At 40.1% G+C, this 26813-nt stretch overlaps 2 protein-coding genes across 2 annotated transcripts in view; one reads left to right on the top strand and one right to left on the bottom strand.

Annotated features, from left to right (window-relative positions):
* Positions 1-25314, bottom strand: part of CASR (calcium sensing receptor) — a 34471-nt gene extending 9157 nt beyond the window's left edge. Inside the window, exons 1-3 of the mRNA XM_063294647.1 lie at positions 25130-25314; positions 20016-20322; positions 16112-16987 (exon numbers count right to left, since the gene is read on the bottom strand). Coding sequence (XP_063150717.1) covers positions 16112-16987; positions 20016-20322; positions 25130-25314 — 1368 coding nt within the window. The remainder of the gene's footprint in view (positions 1-16111; positions 16988-20015; positions 20323-25129) is intronic.
* Positions 1-26813, top strand: part of PEX5 (peroxisomal biogenesis factor 5) — a 347422-nt gene that overhangs the window by 30664 nt on the left and 289945 nt on the right. The gene's annotated exons all lie outside the window — the stretch shown is intronic.

Raw genomic sequence — 26813 nt, 5'->3', positions numbered from 1 at the left:
CAATCTTGTTTAACTTCTTTCTGAGTTGATCAGACAAGCCTATGGTGGTGGAACACCTAACCTGCATGAAGGTATTTTCATGTAACATAATAATTAAAGCAAAAAGTGATTTAATAGTGGAGGATGCTAATTTTGCTCATAGCCTTTCCCTAGGTAAAATGCCACCTCCAGATCAGTAAAGGAGGCATAGAGAGTATCTTGAGAGTGGTCAGAATGAATGGAATGAATGAGTGAATGAATGAATGAATGAATATCATTCATATGGCCACCCAACTCAAACTATGTGACTCTGGGTGGCATAGAAAAAAATACTTCCCAGCCAAATGATGCATGATTATATATGGATCAAACACTGATTGTCTGGTTCTTGCTCCACTGTCAGGACATTGTCTGAAATCAGCCAACTGGAAAGTTCCTGAAAAATGCTTTGCAGTATCTTGCAAATTGTGTCCGGCTCTGGCAGGTGCATCAGATGTGACCCTATCTCAACCAAGATGACCTGGTAAGGGTAATTTGACCCCGATCACCACTTGAACTACTGAAATACGAGCTATACAGTATGGGGCTACCTTTGGGGATGACCTGGAAGCTATAGCTGGTACAGTAGCCAAAGTAACTGACACGACAACCTGTCCTAGAACAAGCCTAGAACAGTGTTTCTCAACCTTGGCAACTTTAAGATGTGTGCACTTCAACTCCCAGAATTCCCCAGACAGACTTGAATTCTGGGAGTTGAAGTCCAAACATCTTAAAGTTGCCAAGGTTGAGAAACACTGGCCTAGAATAACACCTATTTTGAAGATGTTGCATAGGGTGCCTGTTGCTTTCTGGGCCAATTCAAGGACTTGCTCATTACCTTTAAAGCCCTTTATGGTATAAAGCTGGAGTACATCATGCAACAACACCAAGTCAGAATTGAGGTACATACAGCCCCAACCCTGCTGGCATTTAGAAACAAACTAAACAGTCCTATTCCACCATTCATTCAGTGCTTAGATTATTACTTTTATTGGCACTTAAGATGTTTAGGTTTTGGTTGATTTATTATAATTATCTATTGTATAGTAGTAGTAGTAGTTTTTTATGTTGTTGTACCCCACTCAGATTCTGCTAGGATTCAGGTAAGTTATAAATAATGTTAAATAAAGGAATAGGTTAATAAGTAAATGGCTAATTGATCTGAAATTAATTGAACATCTTACCTCCTTATTAGAAATTGGGAGAGTTACTGATCAACACCACTCCCTTGGAATCTGAAAGGAGTGGTGGATCGAGTGATAAATGGCCAGTACATAAGCCCACCAATCAGAAATCAAGTCAGCTGTCCTATAGGTTTGCCATTCTTCAGTCACGCTATGGATTTAGCTATCTTAATCTAAAATTAATCTTAAGTGAGAAAGTAAATTATCAAGTTAATAATCAACAGATAGCTCAAATGAGCTCGGTTGAGTGGCAGCTTCACTAAATACTAAATACCAAAGTGCTCTGCCCAGACCTTAGGTGTGAAATTTGCCTCCTTTCCCCAGAGGCATTCCTAGGGGAAGAGTGACCCACAAGTCACCAAAATTCAGAGGAGCTTTCTCTTTTACAGCTTGCACTAACTTCCTCCAATTAGTCATTTGCACCTCCTGTTTCTTCTTTTCAACAAAGTCTTATATTGTTTTTTCAAAGGCAATACAAGTCCCCATGATCAATCTCCATTATTATTTCTAAGCATCCTTCATTTAATTTGGCATTAACTTCAATTCAAGCATGAAAAGCAAACCATGTCTCAGCTTATTTAAACTTGGATTTGGAATCCTTGGCCAGTAATTTACTCATTAAATAATCCTGGATTTCTTGGGAAAGGATTAGTGCTTTGCACAAGTCTGTTGCATCTTCAAGATTAAAAAACTAGAGACAAACTATCTCAAACTCATTAGACCATCTCATTTGAGTGTTCTTATCCAAGGGAGTTTCACTTGAGTAGTTATGCTCTGACCCACAGATCAAAGCATTACTGAATAATTTTGCTGGAAGAGGAACAGGTATTGGTCAATGCTGGTAAAAATCAACCTTAAATTCAGTTCTGTTTAATAGGCTTGAGAATATCAACATACAGTTGATGGTACTGGAACCTCTACCACCCCTAAAATCAGTTCCCCTTTGATCAACGCATTTAGAATAAAGAGATGAAATTTGGTAGTCCTTTGGTCAAGCTCCAGCGCCCATAATTAATTCCACCCTTCTTCAAACAAGATAAGATGAAGGGAGTACAAGTTATTTTAGTGGGAACCAAGGGTTTCATGGTTAAAGCCCAATCCAGCACTAAATCACAGGCAAGGATTATTTCAGCATTTGGGTGCTTTAGTAGCAGATCCAAGAGATTACATTGTTGTAGTGAAATGGATGAATGTTGAATGTTCAACATCCATTCAGAAAAACCATGCCCCATTGGGATTTCAGTACAGATGCACTAACTTGGATGGCTCATTCTTGCTATTAATTATTGCTCCCCCCCAAAAAAAAAGAATGGAGTTTCTTATTCTTGAAAGTGTGGTAGTAATAATCAGAGATGGTAGGGAAGGCTTACTAGAGAAATGCATAGAATTGAGATATTTTGGGGTGCAGAGGGCTGAGAATGGAAGATGAAAATAAATATTAAGTATATTTTTCTGAGATCACTTGATACATTCTGAAAAAGTTCTCAGATTAGTTTATTACACAGAAAAATGGAGATGGGAGGAGGAGATGAAGAATCACCATTCTTTCTCCAAAGAACCAAGAGCTTTTGTTTAGTCAGAAATATCTTGTATAATAAAATTCTCAAAATGGCTCCCAGTGGTAATAAAAGCATATTACAAAACAGCACAAAACATCAGAGCAGAAGAACCGGACAATAAATACTAAGAAATATCATTGGATTAAAACTAAGTGGGAGAGGCTGCTTTAATGAAAGGGCCTCCATGTGATGCGGTGTGGTACCCATGGACACCAATGTGCACATGGAAACTCCCTTCAGTGCACATAATGCTCTGCACCTGATTTTATTTTTATTTTTGAATTTTTTTTTCAAACCAGAAGCTAGCTTGCTATCAAGTAAAGTGACCGTTTCTAGCAGCATCTCTGTTTCCAAGAATATTTTGGGGGTGATACACAACATCTTGGAATCCTAGAGAGGATTGGGAGGATCAATGTAACCAATTAGGTTTCTGGTTGAATGGATGACTTGAGAATGACCATGCCCACCATATTGACTTCCAAATTCTCAAGGTGCCCCAAGAGATGTCCTGTTAATAAATACAATGCTGGGCAAGAATCCTTGAAAAGGACAATTCTCAGTTCACCTGCCATCTCAGAAAAAGCCCATTCTTTGCCTCACTTTAAATAGCAGGGGAACTTTTGAGATGGGTCAAGAGTACCTAAAGCAAGAAGGCTTTTCTTTAGGTACCCAGCTGAAGTCCTAAGCTATTTAGGACTTCAAAAATAAGTGCTAGACATTTGAATTGTGTTGAGAAACACTATCTGTACTTGGCATCATTTTGGACTGGCATTGTTAGTTCCATCTGGTTGGTCTTAAGTAGAAACAGCACAGCCACACTCCAGATTAACTGAAGATGCTAGGTGATAGCTGTATGCATGACACTTCAGAGCAGAGTAATCTGGAGGTAACATTACAGGAATGTAAGAAAAAGAACACTGCAGCATACAATGTTTTACCAGGAAATTTATTCTAAAGCACGAATTTCGTTAAACTGATTTCATTTGGAGCTTGATTCAAGAGAAAATGTAAGATAAATACTCACATTAAGATAAAATTACATATGAACAAAAGCCTGTGACCTTTAAAATTAGAATTTCCTTATTAAACAATAATTGCAATATTCCGTGCACTACTGTATAATTCTTATTTCTGTTTAACTTGTATTACAATAGCAGGAATGGAAATGAGGAACAGAAGGAAGCAAAAAGGGAGAGAACAGTTATTCTGCTATTTAAGGCCTGCAGAATAGCAAAAGATGCAGAATCTGCCAATGCTACCAACTAATGGTGCCAACTAATTAGCTCAGCTCATGACTGATCTTGAACATGACTTGCATATTTTATCTTCCACCTACTAGGAAAATATCGAACTGATTTACCCACTTTGTTGTTTCAAATATTTCCATGTGACCTGAATAATAGCCAATAAAGCAATATGATCCAAGCTGTCTCGGTTTAACATACTAGAATCTCAACTGAGCATCTTTCCTGGGCATGCCACTTGAGCCTGTTTTCCATGGAGACTCAAAACCTGAATGAAAGAAATATTGGGACTTGCAGGAGGTAAGCATTTGCTTATCTACCAAGGTCCCTGCTGTCATGTTCACTGATTCAATGTAGTTTATACATCGTAACGTTTCACATGCCATGGCGCTGATGATCGTTTCTGTTTGGGAGGGAGCTGCTGTGAGACCTTGTACCAAGCTCTGTATGTGAAATCAGTACAATGGAATGTGTTTGGGTTATGTTCTCTGCTCAAGGACTTTTCCCGCAGACCATCAGAAACCATTAGGAGCACCTGGGATTGTGGACTTGAGAAGATTTTACAGGGGGAGGGATTTCATTTGCACCAAGGGTTTTTAGTTTGAATTTGGCCTGCTTTCATCATTCTCAGCTTTCTCTGTGATCCTGCATACTGTTCTTTAATAAATCAGATATCTTTGAATTCCTACTTATGAGTCTGATGATGTTTTAGAATAGGCAACCATTACATAAAGCTGAGAATCCCCAAAGTTATACCGTTAGCTCCTACCAAGATCAGTTTCTTGTGAGGAAAAATAGTTAACGATGGCTGAGTCGAAACCCACGACTGGGGGACTCGAGGAGACGGCTAGCTTGATGCCCGAGTCGACAGTCAAAAGCGGAGAACTGAACCTCACCACAGAACCTTCAAAATCCCGAGACCTGTCAAAGGATGAATCAAATTCCAATTCTGATTCAGAAGAATCTGACAACGGGGAAGAGCCAAAGCAACCGGCACCCAGTGAATTGCTCACAGAGTTGATCACCTTGGATGAAGTGGGGGACCGCCAACCAGGGACGTCAGGGACATCCTGGAAGTATCAGTTCCCACTAACCCCAGACAAAGAATCTACTACGGTGTCAACTGAGAGGAAACCGGGCATGCGAAGGAGCGGGGACTCTCGAACCCCTGAGAGACTAAGAGTGGTGGAAGCCAAAATAGAATCAATGGAGTACATGTTGAAAAACCTGTCTTTGTCACTGGAGGGGCAGGGGAGACGTGGAGGAGATCCCAGCTTCCCGCAACCATCCCCCCTCCTCCCATCTAGACCGCCGGTGGAACAGGGCCGGAGATGGCTCCAGGACGAATCTCCACCCCGCAGAGCCCGGCCATCAGTATCCCCACCCCGTAAAGGGAAAACTACTTTAACCTGGGGCCAAACCACTCAAGTGCCTGCTGATTCCACTCCAACCAGAGGCAGAGTGAGAGGCTTTTCTGTCAAATTTGATGGGGATCCAACAAAGTTATCTTTCTTTTTAACTAATGCTAAGAGTTATATGAGAGAGTTTGGGGCATGCTTCCCTTCCGAAGAGTCTAAAATAACTGCCATTGCCACCAAGTTGAAGGGTCAAGCAGCTGACTGGTACGTTCAATTAAGTGATGCTGACTCCCCTGCACTTGATTATTTTGATGATTTCATCTGGGCGTTAAAGCTGCATTTTGAAGATCCTCTGGCCAAGGCAAGAGCTAAGAAGGCGCTGAAGGATCTTACCCAGGGCCAAATGTCAGTAGCTGATTACGCCCTAGAGTTTAAAGCTCTGGCTGGTAAAATCATTGACTGGTCTGAGTCAACTCTGATAGAACGTTTTAAAGAGGGACTCAACTGAGACGTCCTGCGTTGGGCGTTACGTAGAGACGACCCTGAGTCATTGTATGACTGGATCTGTCTGGCAGGAAAGGCTGAGCACGCTCAGCATACTTTCATGCGAACTAGAAAATCTGAAAAACCACCCACCACGAGAGGACCCCAAAGTGCTGCGACTGCTGCCCAGCCAAGCTATAGAGCCTGGGATGAGGAGAGAGGTTGGTGCTACACAAGAGGTCAGTGTCTCCAATGCGGAAAGGAGGGCCATCAAGCAGCTGATTGCTCAAAAGCCAAGACCGGAGATAGAATGGGGAAGCCGCTGGCCAAATCACCCCCCCTTCGTGGCGAATGACAGCAGCCAAAGGAACAGCCGATGCTGAAGAAGTAATCTACTTCTCGGGAGAGGCTGAAGATGACTTTAAGGAGCCGGCGGGAAATGCCAGCCACCTGCCATGAAGGGTGCCAGCGGGCAGGTGGAAGAGGATGGGCGTGAAGATGCTATGCTTGCTTAAGCCTGTGCACCACTTGCCGCGTTGGCACCCTCAACCTCCTCCTCCTGCTCCAGTTATGATTGATGGCCATCAACACTTTGAAGTCAAGGACATCATTGATTCTCACAAGCTTCAAGGCACCCTGCAGTATCTGGTCCAATGGAAACACTTTTCCTCATCCGGAATGGGTGTCTGCCCACCATGTTAACGCTCCTGATTTAATTAACCATTTCCACCTTGCTTCTCCTTTGAAACCTGCTGCTTAATGTATTCTTCATTTTGGGGGGGCAGTATGTCATGTTCACTGATTCAATGTAGTTTATACATAGTAACGTTTCACATGCCATGGCGCTGATGATCGTTTCTGTTTGGGAGGGAGCTGCTGTGAGACCTTGTACCAAGCTCTGTATGTGGAATCAGGAGAATGGAATGTGTTTGGGTTATGTTCTCTGCTCAAGGACTTTTCCCACAGACCATCAGAAACCGTTAGGAGCACCTGGGATTGTGGACTTGAGAAGATGCTATGGGGGGAGGGATTTCAATTGCACCGAGGGTTTTTAGTTTGAATTTGGCACGCTTTCATCATTCTCAGCTTTTTCTGTGATCCTTCATACTGTTCTTTAATAAATCAGATATCTTTGAATTCCTACTTATGAGTCTGATGTTTTAGAATAGGCAACCATTACACCTGCCTCATCTTCTGCATACAGGTCAAGGTTATATCACTTGTAATAGAAAAATAATTCCATTTTAATAATTTTGACCTTAAATGGCTAAGTTTTGTATAGAAAGCAAATAATAAAACAAGTATCAAGTATGGAAGGTGAGGTTGCCTTCAAACAGTCATCACTCTCATACTCTTTTGTATGAAATTATTATCTAGGCACATGTTAATCTATATATCTAGGGCTACATTGTGGTATTAAGTGCCAGAATATTGTTTGCCTTCCTTTTATGTACAGGCAGCAGCTACACAGAGAACTAGAAAGGGAAGATGTTCTACTTCCTTGTTTCAAAAAGGGAAGATTATTGGAGGCAAGAAAATGATGGCAGCTATGCCATGGACATTTGGTCAGGTGCCAAGATGAGGGTGGAAGGATGATTACATTCTTTCATGCCAAAAAGGGTGAAACAACTGATTCCTGGGTGTCGGTCCTAGGGATGAGATGTAATTTGAGATCATTTTTCTTTATTCATTTTCTTTGAAGTTTCTTCTGGGTCAGTAATAATGATTAAGTATAATTGTTAAAAGGCCAGGCAATGTTCAGAAGCAGGAGTTCCCTGCAATAAACTGTGCTGGAAAAAAAATTCAATATGGTCAAATTATTTCCTCATGCCAAGAGATTACAGCTGGGCTGTGTGACACACCAGGGATATTTGTTCCTTAATCTATTTTGGAGTTGTACTTGGGAAGAGTAGAAAGAACATACTTTCCCTCAATATGCCCTGAGTCTTGTCTTCCTGTATCATTATGGGTAAGTGCCAGGTTTTAACAAAAGTATAGCAAATGCTTTCCAAGCAGTAGGAAAAAAAGAGAAGATGAATCTGGCTCTAGGGATGGATGAGCCATCATCCCATCAGAAATCATATACAAATATATAAATTGCAGATCTTCCAGTATAGAGGAGCACCTGGAAAAAACGTGGACACCAAAATGCATGTTTAAAAATTCAGCCGTGTGGTTCTCTCTGATATGTAAGTCTAGATAGAGAGAGATGGAGAGAAACAACATATATAACAGTATTAAAATACTTCTTGCAAAAGGCACATACAGAAAGAAAAGTATATGAAATTCAGGAAAATATGGACAAAAGCACAAGCCCAACTTGATTGTGTGTGTCATATTTTGTCCAGTGTGGGTGCCCCTTGGACACACTGAAGTGCCACATCATCATCTGGGAGAAGCTGCATGTAGCCAGTGGGCTGCCTATCAGTCCATCACTCTTCTCCACACGTTAGGGAGAAATTCCTAATTGCATAAATGGTCGGACTCCTCAAGATGAAACAGGCAGCCCTGGAAGGTGGTCATCTTTTCTACTGCTGAGATTTTTAAACGGGGGGTAGAAAGTCAGTGAAAGATAATATTTGAGGTCCCTCCCAATTATATGATTTTTCCTAGTCCTTAGGAAATTCTGCCATTCTTCTATTATGTACCCAAAACATTACGCTTTTTGAGGTTGGGGGAAAAGACAGAGTCATGTTTCATTCACAATATCAAGACTACCACGTAAATAATGAACTAAGTATGGTTACTCTGCAATAAATGTCCAGGGCTGAAGCAGTTCAGGGATAATTCTGCTGCAGAATTGTTGATGACACCCCTCCCACAAAGCATGTAGATTTAATGGCATACAGGGATGATTCTCTGCAAAACCTGGCTGATGGAGAGGGTGCAGCACGAATGACAGAGGTTGGCTCTTTGGACCAGTAGGCTTTCATCACAGATATTTCTCCTCCTTTTTCACTGGCATTTTTCAGTGGGGATATGCCATGATCTGTTCAGTTTGCTTTCTGCAACGTTTGCAGAGGGCTACTATGGCCATTAGCATTTGGTAAACCGGATCCTGTTATGTCCTTACCATATCTGAATCTATTTATTGAGGCTGTTATGTCCTTATCATATCTGAATCTATTTATTTATAGGACAATGTGGTGTCTACAACTTTAATGAGTTGACAGATAGCTCCCTTGAATATAGATTTTTTTAAAATAATAAAAGGATGTTATTATGCTTTAATTTAATTAGCATGTTCCAAAACAAAGGCCCAACCTTTTATTTACAAGAATGCCTCTCGCCTCTATTGAGCCTTGTAGAAAATTTTTTAAAAAACATGGGTGGCTGTAGTCTTGTAGACTTGTATCTACCTGCCTAGGAACTGATAGGGAACATCTTGGAGTGTGGATAATGAGTTTGCTTTTGGGTAAAATAATGTTTTGTATCTACCCATGTAGCTATTTTGTGGGTGTCCACTTCATGTTCTCAAAATTCCAAATGGTCCAAAAGAGTTGGAAAGCTCCAATCCTGGTTACTTCTGGGCTCCTCACTCCCTCTCTTTGAACAGCAGAAAGGAAAAGAAGAAAGGAAAAATCATGAAATGGTTTTCTTCATCTCCTAATGAAACACAAACTAACATGTTTTGTCTTTGCATTAGTGATCCCAGAATCCCTATTCTTTAGTATGATAAATGATTATGATCCTTTGCTGCAATCGCCATTGCTGGCAGGACTTCTCCAGAGAGTACATTCTCGTAGCGGAAGTGGAAATAGCTGCATCAGGTGGAAAGTCACAAGATTAGAAGCCCCCTTCTGCCTAAGCATCATTGCAGTCAGCTAGCCTCCACAACGTGTTTTAAAAACAAGCCCATATTTTAAAAACAAGCCCATGTGTCATATTAGTAATCTAATATACTCATTTAATTGGCCCTGGTAACCTCTGCTCAGACTTCCCCTGAATGAACTGGGCTTCTCTTAAATGTTCTGAAATGGATCCCTGGGTACTTATGTTTCTATCTTTAGTTACATACATACATGACAGGCTCATAACCCGAAACAGTTTGGGCTAATCATTGACAATCTGTAACCTATAAAAAGCTGCAAAAGTCACAGCAGTAAGGGCAGAGAAGGTGGGTTTAAAAAAGGTTTAAAAATGCATGATAGAGGAAGGGGATTATTGCTATTAAGTAGGAAATTGCTCCACAGGGTGATACATGTGCTTTATCATGTGTCCTGATACAATCCTTGCCCATGAGATCTGCAGGTTTTTTCTCAACAACAGTTTCCTCAAGTGCAGCATTTTATTCTTCTACACAGAAATGAGAGAGAATATGATGAAATTGGAGAGGGAGTTATATGACTTTATGTGTCTCTGTGGATAGGAGTCATCCCTTCAAGAAAGGCACCCTAATGTAGCTGGTTTAGTTTGCCCCAGAGTTTCATAGCAATGCCTAAAAATCAATCACTCTTTTTGCAGTCTTGCAAAACTTCTATCCTTCATCTGCAAGCAACTATCCTGACTTTTACTTGACATATTAAAATGCAAGCTGACTTTCAGATACATTACCTTAGTCTCTTTTTCAGTTGATGAAAATTTGGATATGCTGGAGATGCAATTCTGGCCCTTGTCCTGCACTTCTAACCTTCCCTTGTTGACTGGGATAGTCTAAAGAGTAGCTGAAACTCAGGAATACAGCACTTACATTCAGTTCAATGTAGTTGTAATTCTTCTTCATATCTTCCCCATCAATCTGGGGAGGATGAGGCTGAAAATGACTGTGGTGGGTCAGGATATGTGACATGCACTCCCTCCATGGGTGTACATTTTAAACTGTTGTTTTTATCATTTGGGAGGATTGGCTTTTTCCTCAACTGTTCTATGAAGTTCGGTCAGGGCTGTGATGGACAATTTCTGTCTGCATATATTCTAATCAGAAAACAACAAATACCAACTCTTCCCCCCAGACTTGACACAAACATTTTAATAGACACATTATTTCATCTTTCTGAATTGCTTTTTCCTGCAGCATTGTGAACGTTATAGATTGCAGCAATGTCTACTTTTCCCAGTCTAATTGGATCAGATTCTGAATCAAATCATGTAAATCCCTTTATTTCTTTGGTTTCAGTCTTAGCATTCGTGTTTATAGAAGCAATTTGTCTGCAAGCCATCTATAACACTGTAATTACAAGGGAAGTATAACATCACACTGCTGTTACAGCTTTACAGCTGCACAGGAACACAAGCTTCAAACTAAAGATGGTGTGCTGATTCTTAGCTGCACAATTTCGTAGGGACTCAGTGGAAAAAATGGCCTAAAAATCCCTTTTTAAAAAAGCAATACTGACTTCCCTGCCTGCAAGCCCCTTACACCCCACTTGATGTCAAAGAAAAAGGTGGGGAAAAATGTCACAAAACAAGTTTGGCATCTCCTAAACCACTCCCACTGATAGGAGTTATAAAGTGGCTAGATCGGAGCATGTGTAACTTGGTAGCACAGAGAAATTACAATATTGCCACCTCCCCAATCTGATAAAAGCAGCATGAGAAAAGCAAAATATAAAAGAAAATGGCCCAAAAAGAGCAGGTTGAGAAATGCTTCACTGGTTACATGAGGTAGCCAGACATTGCTGTACTTGAAAAAAAATCCTACTGCAGATTGGCCTTATTTCTTAACTCAGCCTAACATGCTAAGTTATTGTGAAGACCAAGGGGAAATAAGATATGGTGAGGAAGGGAAGGATACCAATTGCTTTGCCTTAAGCTCTGGGCAGGAAATCAAATTATAAATGTAGTAAACATAAATGTAATAAATATGCAAGACAGAGACCTTTTTACTCTAGACGATTTGCTCTTATATTCTGTTTTCAAAGCATATATACTATATTATTCTCAATGCAAACAAATCGAATCATATTCTCTTGGCTTTTTTCTTCATTATATGAAGCTCAGTTCATTTGTTCTGCTGGGGTAAATTTTGACAAAATATGATATAATGGCTGGGATTTTTCACAAATATACCCAGCATGGAAACTTTTTGAAAATAAAAGGTGTTTTCTTCTGAGGCAGCCCATTAGTCTAAATCTGAGTTCCTTTCTGGATGTGGGGCCTTCTACCTGAATATTAAAGTCCTGGCCCCATCTGTTTCAATATAAAACTAAAACTGATACTGAGTTCTTCTATCCTCTGATAAAGCACGTCCTTTACTTTGTGAAAAGGCAAATGTTAGAACATGCCACACAGCAGCGTCTTACTGAAATTACTATGTTGAAAGAAAGGAGCATTACCGTGCAGCACAGGAGTTTCTCATTAGATGAACCCAAGGACAGAGTTCAACTACCAGCAGAGGAAGACTGCCTCTTTATGAGATAGTTCATGGATGAATTGCAAAGTGACTTCCTTAATTCCTCATAATTTAAACACCAGAACAAAACAGCCCATTTACACAAGTGGCACTCTTTCCCTGCCCACCACCAAGTACTGCCACATATACAATATGCTGCTGAGCCACAGTCTCATCCCAACATATAAAGCCTTGTATGGGCCAGAAGTTGGCATGACTGCTCCCTTATGAGCTGCCCATCCACTGGTTGTTTTTTAATAGCAAAAAGTGGGTTAAACAGTGTATAAAGAAATAAACAAAATTTGCAGCCAGTCCTTCAATATAAAACTTTTTCAAGGTATCATACAGCATAAGACAAGAACAATAAGCAGCATTAAAAATGAAAGGGTCTTAAATTGCAATTTTAAGTCAAGAGGCAGGGAAAAACAGAACAGGAATGAAGATTGATGGACTGTGATCCTATTAGGAGAAAAGAAAAAGAAGTGAATATATTGTAGGATAAGGAAGAACTCAGAAAGAAGAGAGAAAAATTAGCCAGGGAATGAAGTCTGCCACAAAAGAAAACAGATTAAGGAATGTAAGCTATTTTATATGTGTTCCTTGTTTTGAATGAATGAATAAATAAGTCATTGTTGTTGAATAAATGTTCTCCATAAAGAACATTTCTGGGGCTTAAAAAGTATATATGGATCCCATTTTTCTGCCCACTGGCCAGTCAAGCAGCTCCATGGGATAGTCAAGGAGGTGGCAGACAAGCATCCTCAACATGAGAATTCTATAGGTGAGGAAACTGCCTGCCTTACTTCAGCCACTGGACACATTTTCCTCTTCTAAAACCAATCTTGTATGGATATCTTCAATATCCATACAAATGGATATTGAAGTTACCAGTTCTCCAAGAACCCAGATCCTAACAGACAAGGAGCTAGAGGAGTTCTTTAAGCAGTATCAACTGATCCCAGTTAGTGATCTATCATCTCTATTTTGAATTACTCCTAGTTTCTAGCAACCTTAAAAGGCAGCCCCACATGCAGTAGGTAGAAGTAATCCGATCTGGGGATTATCATTTCACTATGGATAAGTTTACCCAGGCTCTTCCTGGAAAGGAGAGGTCGCAACAGGCACACCAGTCTCACCTGGTGAACTAAGATGTTGACACTTGAGATTCCAGTGACCAAGGGGGAATCTATGCTTACATCCAGACTGCAGACTGATCCTTTTTAGCATCCATCTGCAACAGAGTGTAGACATGTCTCTCCTGAACAGGCAAAGCGTCTACCAACAATATCAATGTCTTTTTAGGACTGAGCTTTAATTTACTGGCCCTCATAACAAACATCAACTTAATGACTTTCTGAGTGAGATGTAAAGGCCTGGATTTGGCACAGCAATTGCCTGAGTTACTCTGATTGATAACCTTTCCTAGAACAGTGATGGTGCGACCTAGTTGAAGAAAAAAAAATGATGAGAGTGATGTTTGCTTGTGTTCTCTCTGTGCTGGCTATTTATTTACATTTTAATAAAATGGGAATATCTTTATTGAAGTGGTATGTGCACATTTTTCAAGATAGGTTTCAGTGGGTAGGTGGGTGCGCACCAGCAGTTCATCATCTGTGTAATGGGTACTATATGCAATTGGGCATTTGGAATTATTCCTTCCGTGAACTGATTTGAAAAAGTGGTTTTGTATTTTGAACTCAGATTCCCACTGCTGCCTTATATCTGGCAAACCACATGAGTTATTTTTCTCTCAACTTCTCCACTGTGCCTTTTTGTTTTGGAACTAGTCATGTCATTATGTCATTATATAATCAAGCAAATGTTCCTGTGATAGCCATTTTAGGAGAATATACACAATATTATCAAAATCCATATATCCAGAAATGTTGGGTCCCCTCTTCTAGTCTAAATCATGCTATCTATGTCAAATGCTTAAGAATATGTAGACTGGCGTAAAGTCAATCTCTTTTACTTCCCATTTTGTAAAGAGTACTTCCAGCCCAGTAGAGCTGAGTCAGTGCACCCACATGCTGTCAGCTTCCTCCACGACAACTCACCCGCACCCACCTCAGTCTGGAACTCGAAGCCCTAGATTTTGGAAAAGTCAAGTCTTCAAAGATTCACAGCAACATATTCAATTGTGCCTAGAAAGCAAGCAGCAACCAGTGCAGATCTTAAAACAGCTTTCATGTGATTTTAGGATCCTGCATCATTAACCTAGTTCTTGTATTTTGCATCAGGAACTTCTGGACAGTTTTCAAGAACAGCTTTATGTAGAGCATATAGAAATAATTAAACTGGAATGGATGAAGCTGAAGCACTTGTTGCAATGGCACACATGTATGACATACCACAGCTGTTACCTGGGAACCCAGTGACACCCGAGGATAAAGGAGGACTCCCAGACTCTGCACCTGTTCTTTCAGGGGGAAGGTGATACATTCCAGAATGGCAGACCTCCAGTCTTTAACCCAGTGTTCTGTTGGTCAACAACATTACATTTTACCTGGGTCTAATTTTAGCAATTTAGCCATTTTTATGTTTTGAAAGATACCAATTTTAATTTTGGGTTTAACTTGAAATGCATCAGTTTTATTCTTTTTTATATTCTCTATTTTCAAATTGTTGTAAACTAGCTTTCTGTTTATATTAATGGATGGTGTACATTCAATAATAAAAAATAAAAATGAATGCATAAATTTAGGCAATATTCAAGGGTACTGACTTCTTTCTTAGACACAGACAGCAAAGAGCAGTAAACCTTTAGTATGATATGGGTGTCATAGCATACTAATGATGCTCCACTCCAGAGCTCCTAACAGATTTCATGCAAATATTAAATAGTATAGGAGACAAAATCGACTTTTCTGGGTCTAATAACAGGTGGATCACTCTGTTCATACACTTTCCCCCTCGCTGTAAACGGTTATTCTTCCACCTGCACCCCTCAGCCTTCCTTCAAATGGTCCTTGCCCTCAGACACCTTCTTCTGCTATATCAGCTTCTCATCATCTTATGCACTGCTCATTTGCATGGCCAACATTTCCACAAATAGGCTGGAATAGCACCTTATCCTGCTTCTTAGCCTATAATCTACCGTGCTAGTAATGTCTTCCGCTTCAGGGAATCTCCCATCTTAGACCTTAATATCCTCCCACTGCATTCATATTCGTCCCATGAGCACTCAGAAGATCTTCTGGAAAAGCATAGAACATGGAGGAACAGGAGCAGCTCTGCTCTATCTGCCCTTAGTTGCATGGAGCAGCCCCAACATCTTCTTCGTCAGACTCCTACAGATTATATAAAAGGCAGTAATAGCTGCATTGACCAATAAACACAAGGAAAACTCCGATTTCCACATCAGTGCAATACCTTCATTATGCCCCTTCAAATATATACACTTGATCTTAGTCAAAAGGCCAAGCTGCTGCTAAAATGATTATTCTCAGAGAATGAAACTCCATCCAAAACACAAACAAATTGAAACCATAATCTTGGTTCAACACTGTTTTTTTTTTTTACTAAGGATGCCTCTGTATGGAAGCCATTGTTGCTCTCAGATAATGATTTTTGACTAATTAGCAGCTTCATGTAGCTGATTTGAAGATGAGAGAAGTGATTTTCTGGAATTTACTATTAACTCAACAGGTTATAAAAAGCCAATGGCATCTGAATCTATCCCACCACCTGCATGATCTTAAAACAGACTGGGGAATTTAAATAAGAAAAAGAATATAGGAAGATTGGGTGCTCCCCAAATGCAAGGGAAATGAATCTAATTGGGTATCTCTCTTATCATATTTAACCTTTGATGAGGGCTATACGCTAACACATATAGCAACGCAAATCTGCCGATTTCATGAGAATCTGCTATCTGATCTGTAAATTATATCAGACACTGGGTAGTACAATCGTTATAGTAAAAAAATCTTACCTGCCATGCCTCCACTTTCTTGATATCTGCACATGACCCATTGGCAAATAGCCCTTTCCCAGGAGTGCAAGTGTATATATCCTGCAAAGCATGAGCAATGGAGTACACTGCCAAGTACACATTATAAGATATCCGCAGGTGAGTGTAATCCATGTATGGTGTCTCCACACTGGTGATGTTCTCGTCCCCTGTACACGGGGGACGGAATGCAGCTGTACCATTTCCAGCTCTAGTGCCTTCTTCGTGGCCTTTGTGGAACGAACTTGGAAGATTTTTGTTTCCTTCTGGCAGGCAGCAATTAAATGTCTCCTCCCAAAACTCTTTGATAAATCCATTGTTAGCAGACTTCTTAGGGTTTACCTTCTGCAGAAAGTCACGAAAGCCAGGAATCTGTCCTGCCTTAAGAGCAAATCCAATGGTACCCCCCATGACATGAAAGAATTGTGGCATAGCTATCAGTGACGAGCTGGCCCAGGCTTCACTTGCCAGCCAAATCCTTCCAGTGATGTTCCGTGTGACAATCTCTTTGATCAATGGTTCTAGGTCAGGCCCACTGGAGAAGACAACAATCACTTTGGCAGTGGAATTCTGGATGACTTTCACCACCTGTTGGATCTGATCCTCAGGCAAGTACTGGGCAATGAGCTCGCTGAAGTCAATGCAGATGTTTCTCTCCTCTGTTTCTTCCCTGAACTTTTCAATACCCGGCCGGCCATAATTGTCATCTGCTGCAATGGTACCTACCCAGTTCCAGCGGAAGTACTCTACAATGTCAGCCATAGCAGTGGCCTGGTGCTCATCATTAGGTATAGTGCGCAGGAAAGATTTGTACTCGTTCCTGTTGCTCAAAAGCCGACTGGATGAAGCATAGCTAACCTGGAAAAGGAAAGAGGGAGTAAACTCTTATACAACACTCTTAAGCAAAAACAACTCTGAAATGTTTTACTGTCTTTCATTGTGTTGGAATACAAGAGAAGAAACACATTTTACAGTTCTTTGGAAATCCACTGGGCCAAGATTTGATCTCAAAACATAAAATGAAGTTGGCAGCAATGGTAAAAGACCTGTGAGCTGCAGCATCTTCAATTGGTTACAATTCACAACTGTTTCTTCCTCCCAAAAAAACTGACGGACAAGATGGAATTCTTCAATGGTAGCACTAAAGGTTTTCCATCTGGAACTACCCTATCATTTTTGACATTTTGACATCACAATAGGGTAATTGTTTAAATGTGGAAATATTTACAGAATACTGTAACTCTACGGGCATATGTTTGGTATATACTCAAGGAGCTGTGAATAGGTGGAATATTTTGAACCACAAGTAAACATTTATCCAAGAAAGCTAAAAGAAGGGAGGGGTAGTCTCAAAATCCTAAAATGCAATTTCACTTCTTTCAGTCCAAAGTTCTTTCTACCTCAGCATCATCTTCCCCAGTTTTTTCTGTTTCTCATATGTATCTCCATTAAGACATCTCATAAGATCCACTCACCATTATGTGCATACACCCTTTCAAACACATACTCAAAAGTCACATGCAAACACGAACAGGTTCCTTTCTCACTTTTTCCCTTCCCCATTGGCTGACTCACACCCTGCAAGCCTCTCTCGTCCCTATTCTTGCTTTTTTCCCCAGCTTTATCTGAGCCATCCTCCAATATCCCCTTTACCAGGCAGCTGCAATGGAATCGGACTTTCCTTCCTTCTATTTTTGCAGCTGCCTAGGAATGCTTCAGTGAAAAGCACCATCCTTTAGTCACTCACCCCATCTGCTTCTTAAGAGGACCTCTGGGCACATGTAAATCCAGAAGCATTTGGGGCAATGAAGATGGCCGCTGGCTGGAGAGCAGCGTTTCACACGGAATGTTCATGACTCCATGAACGTATTTTTAATTAAAGAAGAAAAAAAATGTCACAGGTATCAGCAGGCCAGTTTGCAGGTGAACAAGAAGTTACTCACAGATGCAGTGGCACACATGGACAGCTGATTGCCTATTCCTGCCTTAGAAAGATCCCCTTGAACAAAAAGTTCAAGATTCTTTAACAGGTGGACTAGCAAATATAAAGAGATATCGTTGGAATATCCATACTACAACTGTAACATCTTAAAGCCTAATTGGGATTATGTGACTTTATCAATCAATCTGCTGGAAGTCAAACACCACTCCTGGGGAAATATATTCCATAATTTGAGAAAGGATAAAGCCTTCTCCCATCATCCTGAAAAATGGCCTCTCATCGGTCCCTCAATCAAACCATAAACCATTTGGAATATTCTTCATTTCAGAGGAGGCCTTCAAGTGGGCTGTAATCATGCTGTGTCTCATTTATCCCAAGATTTTTCTTCTGCCAGTCAGGTTGCCACACTTTCCCACTTCATCATCCTCAGCTCTCCATTAAATCAGGGGGCTGGCTTGGATCAGTGAAAGTGAAGAGAATATTTAGAATTGATGGTCCAGACTGTTTCTATATTCCACAGCTCAGCCAGAACTTTAAGAATATCCCCAATGTATAAGATAATTTCCAGTCACATTCAGAAACAACCCATCTGAGCATACATTATTATTGTTCATTGTAAGTTTTTCAAATCTGAATTTATTCTAGGAATTTTGGATTAAAAAAATTATATACTATTTGGGAGTGCAGAGAGAATAGGGAATGGCCTTGAAGGACATGAGGAAGAGCTGCTACCAATGGTCAAATAAGAGGGGCTTGAGTGAGGGCCAAGAAATTAGCTTGAGTAAATGTCTTGGACAGGCCCTTCCCTACTTCACATGAAGATAAAGTGAGAGAAGGTTCCCCTGGCAAGATTCGGTTACTATAACTGTTGCAGTAAAAGTAGTCCTCACCCTTATGGCATTGTTTTCTTACTCTGGTCTACCTTTTTGGGCTGAGAGGGAGATACAGCTTTTCCAAATTCTCATTTGGCCTAAGATTCGTCTGCAAAGTCCTTCATAGGACTGTACAATAAATACTTGATGGGACAGACAGGTATATTGATATAACCTGACATGGGGCAAAACTTTAGAGGGAGAAGGGAAAATATTATGGAAGGCTCCAAAAGAACTAAAGCAGTTGGGCTGAATTTACATTTCTGAAATTCAAATTTCTGAAATTCAAATTCAGAGTTAAATAAATCACCTGCTTGGGAAAAAAAATAAAAGGCTTGAAAATTTTTATTCTAGATTATTTATTTGAATTTATTGGATGGGACAACTACTATCACAATAGATTGTTCTTTGAATTCCGGCATTTTCAATCCAGGGATGGGATACATCACACAGTTATATCAGGTAATGGTCTTCAGTTTTCAGGACATGAATTTAAAATCTTTGAGCAGCATCCAAACTAGGTTAGCCACAGTTAAATTAGCATGTTAAAAATGGAGCCAAAACAGCAATAGCAGCAACAATAAATATTTTTTAAAAAAATCAAAGAAAACCAATGCCTCAGATGGAATCATATCTCACCATGGGTTGTTACATGCTGAAACTTCAACAGAAAGCTGCAAAATTAATTGCCATGGCTGATGGAAATATATAATGGGCATTATGCTACTTAATATGGGCATAGGAGAATAAAGAGGTTATAGAGAAATTATCCTATGATTAAGGGTGTAGTGTTGAATCTAGGGGCCATTCAGACATATAGACAGAGACTTCTAGAATAACTTGTTGAATGCTGTTGGTGCTTATAATTAGAAATGGGATGTTTATTCTTTTAAAAAGAAGGGAGATGTGGAAATGGTACACTAACTCTTTAAGGCTTTATATATATTGTGAGATTGGCTGAAGAGCTGGATGAAAAGTGCCATAGAGACAGTACAGGCATTTTGTAATCAACAAGGTCACCTACCCAGAACCATCCTATTTCTAACCATGCACAGTGACAACATATGCTCACCTGAGGTATATAAAAGAGGCCCAGAAGATTGGCAACTGCAGTGGAAATCCCGGAGCCTGTTGCTCCCACCACTGCGATCGTTGAGGGAATATGATCTGAGCAATTGCAGAACTCGTCCAGATTCAGAGAGTCAATCTTGTTTTGGGCCACAAAACTCAGTGTAGCTTCCAGAGCTTTAGACACTGTGTTGCAGGTATCAAATATGCTGTATCCAAGAGTCATATTGGGAAGAAGAGTTGGGCTATTATTAATCTCCTCAATGGCGAAGATCATTGCCTGTAGCCAGCGAAAACCACGGAAATTATACCTAAAAAAAAAAGGAGGAGAAATCAAAATAAGTGCAGCGGTCTTACACAGGGCTAGAGGAAAATATATTGTTTCTGAGTGAATGGAAGAGCACTTCCTAAGTCCATTTTCCCCCAAAGAGAAAAGTATCTACATATTTCAAGGTAATTAACCCAAAACAGGGCCAGTTCACATAGGCATCCATTACAAGTCACAACGACATGTGTTATGATATTGTTGTGCAAATGAAGCAATTTACATCAGTTGCATCATGTTATTATCAAGCAAATGATGTGAATTACACAATGCATGTCATATGTGTGATGAGGTAATGATGCACAGGGCATAACTTGACCCTTTGTCCCCCCACGGACACCCATGCCAGCTACACTGCATACGTTACAAAAGAAAGCCCTGTTGGATCAGAACAACAGGCATTTTGACAGTGGCAGGCAATATATATTCCTGGACTTCTCAGCAATCACTGACACAATTTAACAGAATATCCTTCTTAAAAGGTAAATCAGAGATCCTGCTTTGAATGACTGCATCATCCACAGTCCAGAATATTGTGCTAAGAAACTGTTCTTATTCTCATTCAGAAGTGCTCTATGTAATTTTTCAGAAATAAGCATTTATCCCATTTTCTGGGCAATCCATGAGGTATTATCGGAATGTTAAGGCCTATTTTATCCAAAATTCTGTGTCACCCAATGACCAGTCAAACAATACAGGAAGCTCATCAACAAAATAGAAGAATCATGGCTTTCTTCCAGGATTGTTCCCAGCAGCTGACATTATATGGCAAGCTGCCTGTAATTTAGGAGGTAGTGTATGGCCAGATTAGTAGCCTTATCTAACATAGATTTGTCTAATTCTCTTTTAAAACCCTCTAAACAGAAAGCTGGACTGACTTTAAAGCAGTGTTTCTCAACCTTGGGAGCTTTAAGATGGGTGGACTTCAACCCACAGAATTCCCCAGCCAGCAAGGGGCAAGGCTGGCTGGGGAATTCTGGGAGTTGAAGTCCACCCATCTTAAAGCTCCCAAGGTTGAGAAACACTGCTTTAAAGTGTTCCCTTGAGGCATGGTGACCAAAGATATATGTAGTCTTCCACTATATATTTTAGGGAATTACAGTTATGGCTGGATAACCCTTCAGATTCAGTCTTTAAAAGGTGCTTTTGAAGTACATAGGAGCATGAACATAGTAACTGTCTGTAGCTTTTTCTAGGATCTTGTGACTGCTCTGAAACATCATTGGCAGACTGAAGCACAGCCCTGATTACAGTATTAGTAGCTTTATTTTTAATTCTTTTCCTTATGATTCCTACCGCCCATCTCCCCCTCTCTTGGGGCAGATGGGTGGGAATAGAAATTTGAAAAATAAAATAAACAAATAATTTTAAACAAGCAACACACTGGGTTGACATTTTCACTGATATGCTGTATCAGTATATCAATATAGTGTGAACTCTAACAACTTTTTCTTAAGTGATTTTCACTACTAATAATTTATAACATCTACTAGAATCATCCAACTATTGTGCCAAAATTAAGAGCTATGCAAACAGGCTACATCATTTCAACCATAACTAAGTGATGCTATGAAGATGTTGCAAATCACTAGTGCAGAAATTACCTTAGTCAGCCACTGCCAGCTTGGACTTTACTAGCACACATGTGGAGATCAGCACACAGGCAGAGATTGGATTTAATCCAATTTATACAACTTTACATTTGTTTACACTGAACTGCATTCCCTATAATAAAATTCATTCTTCTAGTCTGGAAATATCGTTATGGTACTCCTTACAATCCTTTTTTTATTTTTATAAACCTGAATAATTTAGTATCATTATGTCTGGTCATAGGATAGATCTCTGTACAATTTAGTTTGCTCTTTTTTATAATACTTGGAGACTTGCCAATACTTAAATGTCTCTAGACAGTATATAAATGAATTAAAGCATATTAAAGTATATAAATGAATTAAAGTATATAAATGAATTAAAGCATACATCCTGAAGAGTGAGGTTGAATGGGCCTTAAGAAGCATTGCTAATAACAAGGCAACAGGAGACGACAGCATCCCAGCTGAACTGTTCAAAATCTTGCAAGATGATGCTGTCAAGGTAATGCATGCTATATGCCAGCAAATTTGGAAAACACAAGAATGGCCATCAGACTGGAAAAAATCAACTTATATCCCCATACCAAAAAAGGGAAACACTAAAGAATGTTCAAACTATCGAACAGTGGCACTCATTTCACATGCCAGTAAGGTAATGCTCAAGATCCTGCAAGGTAGACTTCAGCAGTTCATGGAGCGAGAATTGCCAGACGTACAAGCTGGGTTTAGAAAAGGCAGAGGAACTAGAGACCAAATTGCCAACATCCGCTGGATAATGGAAAAAGCCAGGGAGTTTCAGAAAAACATCTATTTCTGTTTTATTGACTATTCTAAAGCCTTTGACTGTGTGGACCATAACAAATTGTGGCAAGTTCTTAGTGGTATGGGGATACCAAGTCATCTTGTATGCCTCCTGAAGAATCTGTATAACGACCAAGTAGCAACAGTAAGAACAGACCACGGAACAACAGACTGGTTTAAGATTGGGAAAGGAGTACGGCAGGGCTGTATACTCTCACCCTACCTATTCAACTTGTATGCAGAACACATCATGCGACAAGCTGGCCTTGAGGAATCCAAGGCTGGAGTTAAAATCTCTGGAAGAAACATTAACAATCTCAGATATGCAGATGATACCACTTTGATGGCTGAAAGTGAAGAGGAACTGAGGAGCCTTATGATGAAGGTGAAAGAAGAAAGTGCAAAAGCTGGTTTGCAGCTAAACCTCAAAAAAACCAAGATTATGGCAACCAGCTTGATTGATAACTGGCAAATAGAGGGAGAAAATGTAGAAGCAGTGAAAGACTTTGTATTCCTAGGTGCAAAGATTACTGCAGATGCTGACTGCAGTCAGGAAATCAGAAGACGCTTAATCCTTGGGAGAAGAGCAATGACAAATCTCGATAAAATAGTTAACAGCAGAGACATCACACTGACAACAAAGGCCCGCATAGTTAAAGCAATGGTGTTCCCTGTAGTAACATATGGCTGCGAGAGCTGGACCATAAGGAAGGCTGAGCGAAGGAAGATCGATGCTTTTGAACTGTGGTGTTGGAGGAAAATTCTGAGAGTGCCTTGGACTGCAAGAAGATCCAACCAGTCCATCCTCCAGGAAATAAAGCCAGACTGCTCACTTGAGGGAATGATATTAAAGGCAAAACTGAAATACTTTGGCCACATAATGAGAAGACAGGACACCCTGGAGAAGATGCTGATGCTAGGGAGAGTGGAAGGCAAAAGGAAGAGGGGCCGACCAAGGGCAAGATGGATGGATGATATTCTAGAGGTGACGGACTCGTCCCTGGGGGAGCTGGGGGTGTTGACGACCGACAGGAAGCTCTGGCGTGGGCTGGTCCATGAAGTCACGAAGAGTCGGAAGCGACTAAACGAATAAACAACAACAAAAAGCATATTAACCAAAGAGAACATAAAAAAAAATCCAACAGAGAAAATAGCACAGGTTCTTTTGTCTACAAAAATGAAGAGGTCTTCACACAGCACCTATAAGGCCATAAATGGAAGTGTCAGGTGAACATCCCTGGAGAGGCTTTCCACAAACAAGAGGCCACTCATGAAAAGATCCTTTCTTCTCTGATTGGCTCCCTTGTCTCATTTGGTGGGGCGACTAGAGAAGAGCCACAGGTGAGGCCATCATGCTGATCCAGAGAAGCAAATATGGACGGCTCTTTTAGGTAACCTAACCAAGATTTAGATTTACAAGCTAATTAAGAAAAAAATAAGGGAAGCCCAGAAACAGACTGACAGGCATAGGGATCATTAATATTTCTAGTGATGGTGAGGAATCTGTGAGAACTCCCAAATAATACACCTGATCCTCTAAGGGCAGTGTAACATCCTCCTCAACAATGAGACTCAGTCCTACTTGTCCTTCCAGCTATGTTGAGGTTATGCATAGCAGGTCAGACTTATCATTGATTGTTAAAAATAGATAAGAGGGCTTTTGTTCTGAACCAATCTGGTACTCAACATCAACCAAAAGCAAACTGATAAAGCAGTCAGAACTGTTTAAATTGGGGAAAAAACCAGAAGAGAAACAAGTGTATGGGGTCTGATGGCTCTTATTTTCAACCTAAATCTCTTAGCTTCATAACTACTCCTGACTACTATTAAAACAATAGAGGTGCCTTCTGGATTAAGGATGAGGAACAAAACAAACCACTATTAAGAAGCTTTGCTCATCATTCCAATGGTTAGAGATGCAAGGCTCAAACTGCACATGAAGCAGGCCTTCTCACCAGTCACCCCCCAAATATAGAATGCCCTCCACTAAGAGGTTTCACAAAGCTGCTTTCTAAGGGTAACCGAACCCCCTTTATCTTGTGTAGCCACTGAGACACTTTTGTATTGAATGTAATATTTTATATGAAATGCAATTACGTTTTATCTCGTAAGCCACAAACTGTTTTGAAAACCTGCATGTATAGTAGAATTCAACACACAAAACCCAGATCTGATTTATAGCCCTACTTCCAAAGGGATCAGTTAAATGCTTCAGGAAACCCCATATACAAGGTATGGGAGACGTAGTAAGACTCCAGTTGCTTCCCAACAAGTCTGGAAGTGGCTTCCTTTTCTGAGCCATAAAACTATTAGTTCGCAGAGGTCACAAAACTTTTAGGGCCTCTGGTATGTGAGTCTGGGGGATGAGTGAGTTTGGGGGATTTGACCTGGACGTACCTTATGCATTCTACCGATTCTGGCCTAGATTTCAGATCCTGGTGTTTAGCAGCCACTCCAAAATGAATGGGAAACAGTCCTCCAAGAATGATGTCTCCTTTCTTCTGTGCCCTTTGATTTGGTCCATAGGCAGAGCTACTCCATGTAAATGCAAAGAGGATCAAACAGAAGCTATAAAAAGTCATCGTTCCTCCTTTACACAAAAGGAATTATGTTGCAAATTTCAGATCAGGTACCTAAGAAGCAGCATAAACCTAATAAAATTTGACATATTTCTTCTGTTTGAAACACCATATGCTATAGCTTTGATGGGCAGGCTTGATGTCCAGTACACCACAGGACAATAATGATAGCTCTGATGTCTCTTCACTAGACTTCTCCATTGCAATTTATCTGCTCCAGCAACTCCTTGTTTCTTCAGTATCACTAGTAGGTCAGGTAGAATTCATCTTCAAGACTTCCTAAAACAATATTGAAATGTAAAAGTATCATTTCATGTATCCTAAGAAGGGCAGAACTGTCCATAGAATCGATCCCTCCCAAATACCAGCCAGGAATACAAAAGACATATGTAGCTTGAAGATTTACATGGTGTCTTCTTTCTCGCCTTGGCTATGAAGCGTCAAAATGATTGAAATAAAGCTCATGGCATATATCAGCAGAAATACATCTGAAGACAGCTTCAAACCACATCCTTGTTCTAAAGCTCTTTTTAAAAGTTTTTTTTTCTTATAATTATTTCATAAAACATCACATTTGCTTTCTATATTGAAAAAGAGAAAATGACCAATCTACCAAATTTACCTAATGTATTATGATCCCTTCAAAAAAATGTGAGTAGACCAAGAAAAATTATGAACACAGACAAAAAACGCAGCAGTGCCAAATCCCCCCATTGTGTTAACCTAGGACTCAACTGCAATCAATCCTGGATATTTTCTTCTTCCCAATAATATTTGCATGTGTGCATGTATGTTTGTGTATAAACACTAGACAGAAGCCATAATCCACCTCTAAAGCCAGAGCTAGGACAAAAAGAAAGGATAATGTCCATTAAAATAAAGTTATTTTAATTTATTTTAACCTTAAAATAAGGTTGGGAGCCAGTCTGGTGTAGTGGTTAAAGGCATCAGGCTAGAAACCAGGAAACCATAACGAGAAGGAAAGAAAGGAAAGACCAAGGGTAGAACAAAGCTGGATGGAGGTGAAGTAAGGGGAGGACTAACTGGACATAAGCCCTGTTTTGATATTACAGAAAGGCTTAAGTTTACTAGGCATGTGGCCTGTTTCTAACAAAGGTTGCAATAACTGAGAGAACACCTTCCCTTGTCATCACTTACCTAACTTCATATTTTAGTGGGACAAAGGAGAACTATTGCTGGTAAAAACAGAACTGGAATGTTTTGTGAGATAAAAGGCAGTATTTCAGGTCCAAGTCCTAAAATTAGAGCTTTAAAAAGAATTACCAGAACATGTATTTCCATGGCTCTCAAAGACCTCCTCTTCTGGGACACAAAACATCCCTAAGGTGCACATCAGTAATTTATTTTATGATGTGGCTGAGAGAAAGTCTTGCCCAAACCAGTCTATTAAGGCAGTTGTGCCCACTCACTCTAGTTACTCCAATCCCATTTTTCTGTTTCTGGTTGCTCGTAGGAAGCAGAAAGAGAAATACAGTAGATAA

This window comes from Candoia aspera, chromosome 2 (assembly GCF_035149785.1).
Source record: "Candoia aspera isolate rCanAsp1 chromosome 2, rCanAsp1.hap2, whole genome shotgun sequence".
Lineage (NCBI taxonomy): Eukaryota > Metazoa > Chordata > Lepidosauria > Squamata > Boidae > Candoia > Candoia aspera.
This window is presented reverse-complemented; position numbering and strand designations above follow the sequence as displayed.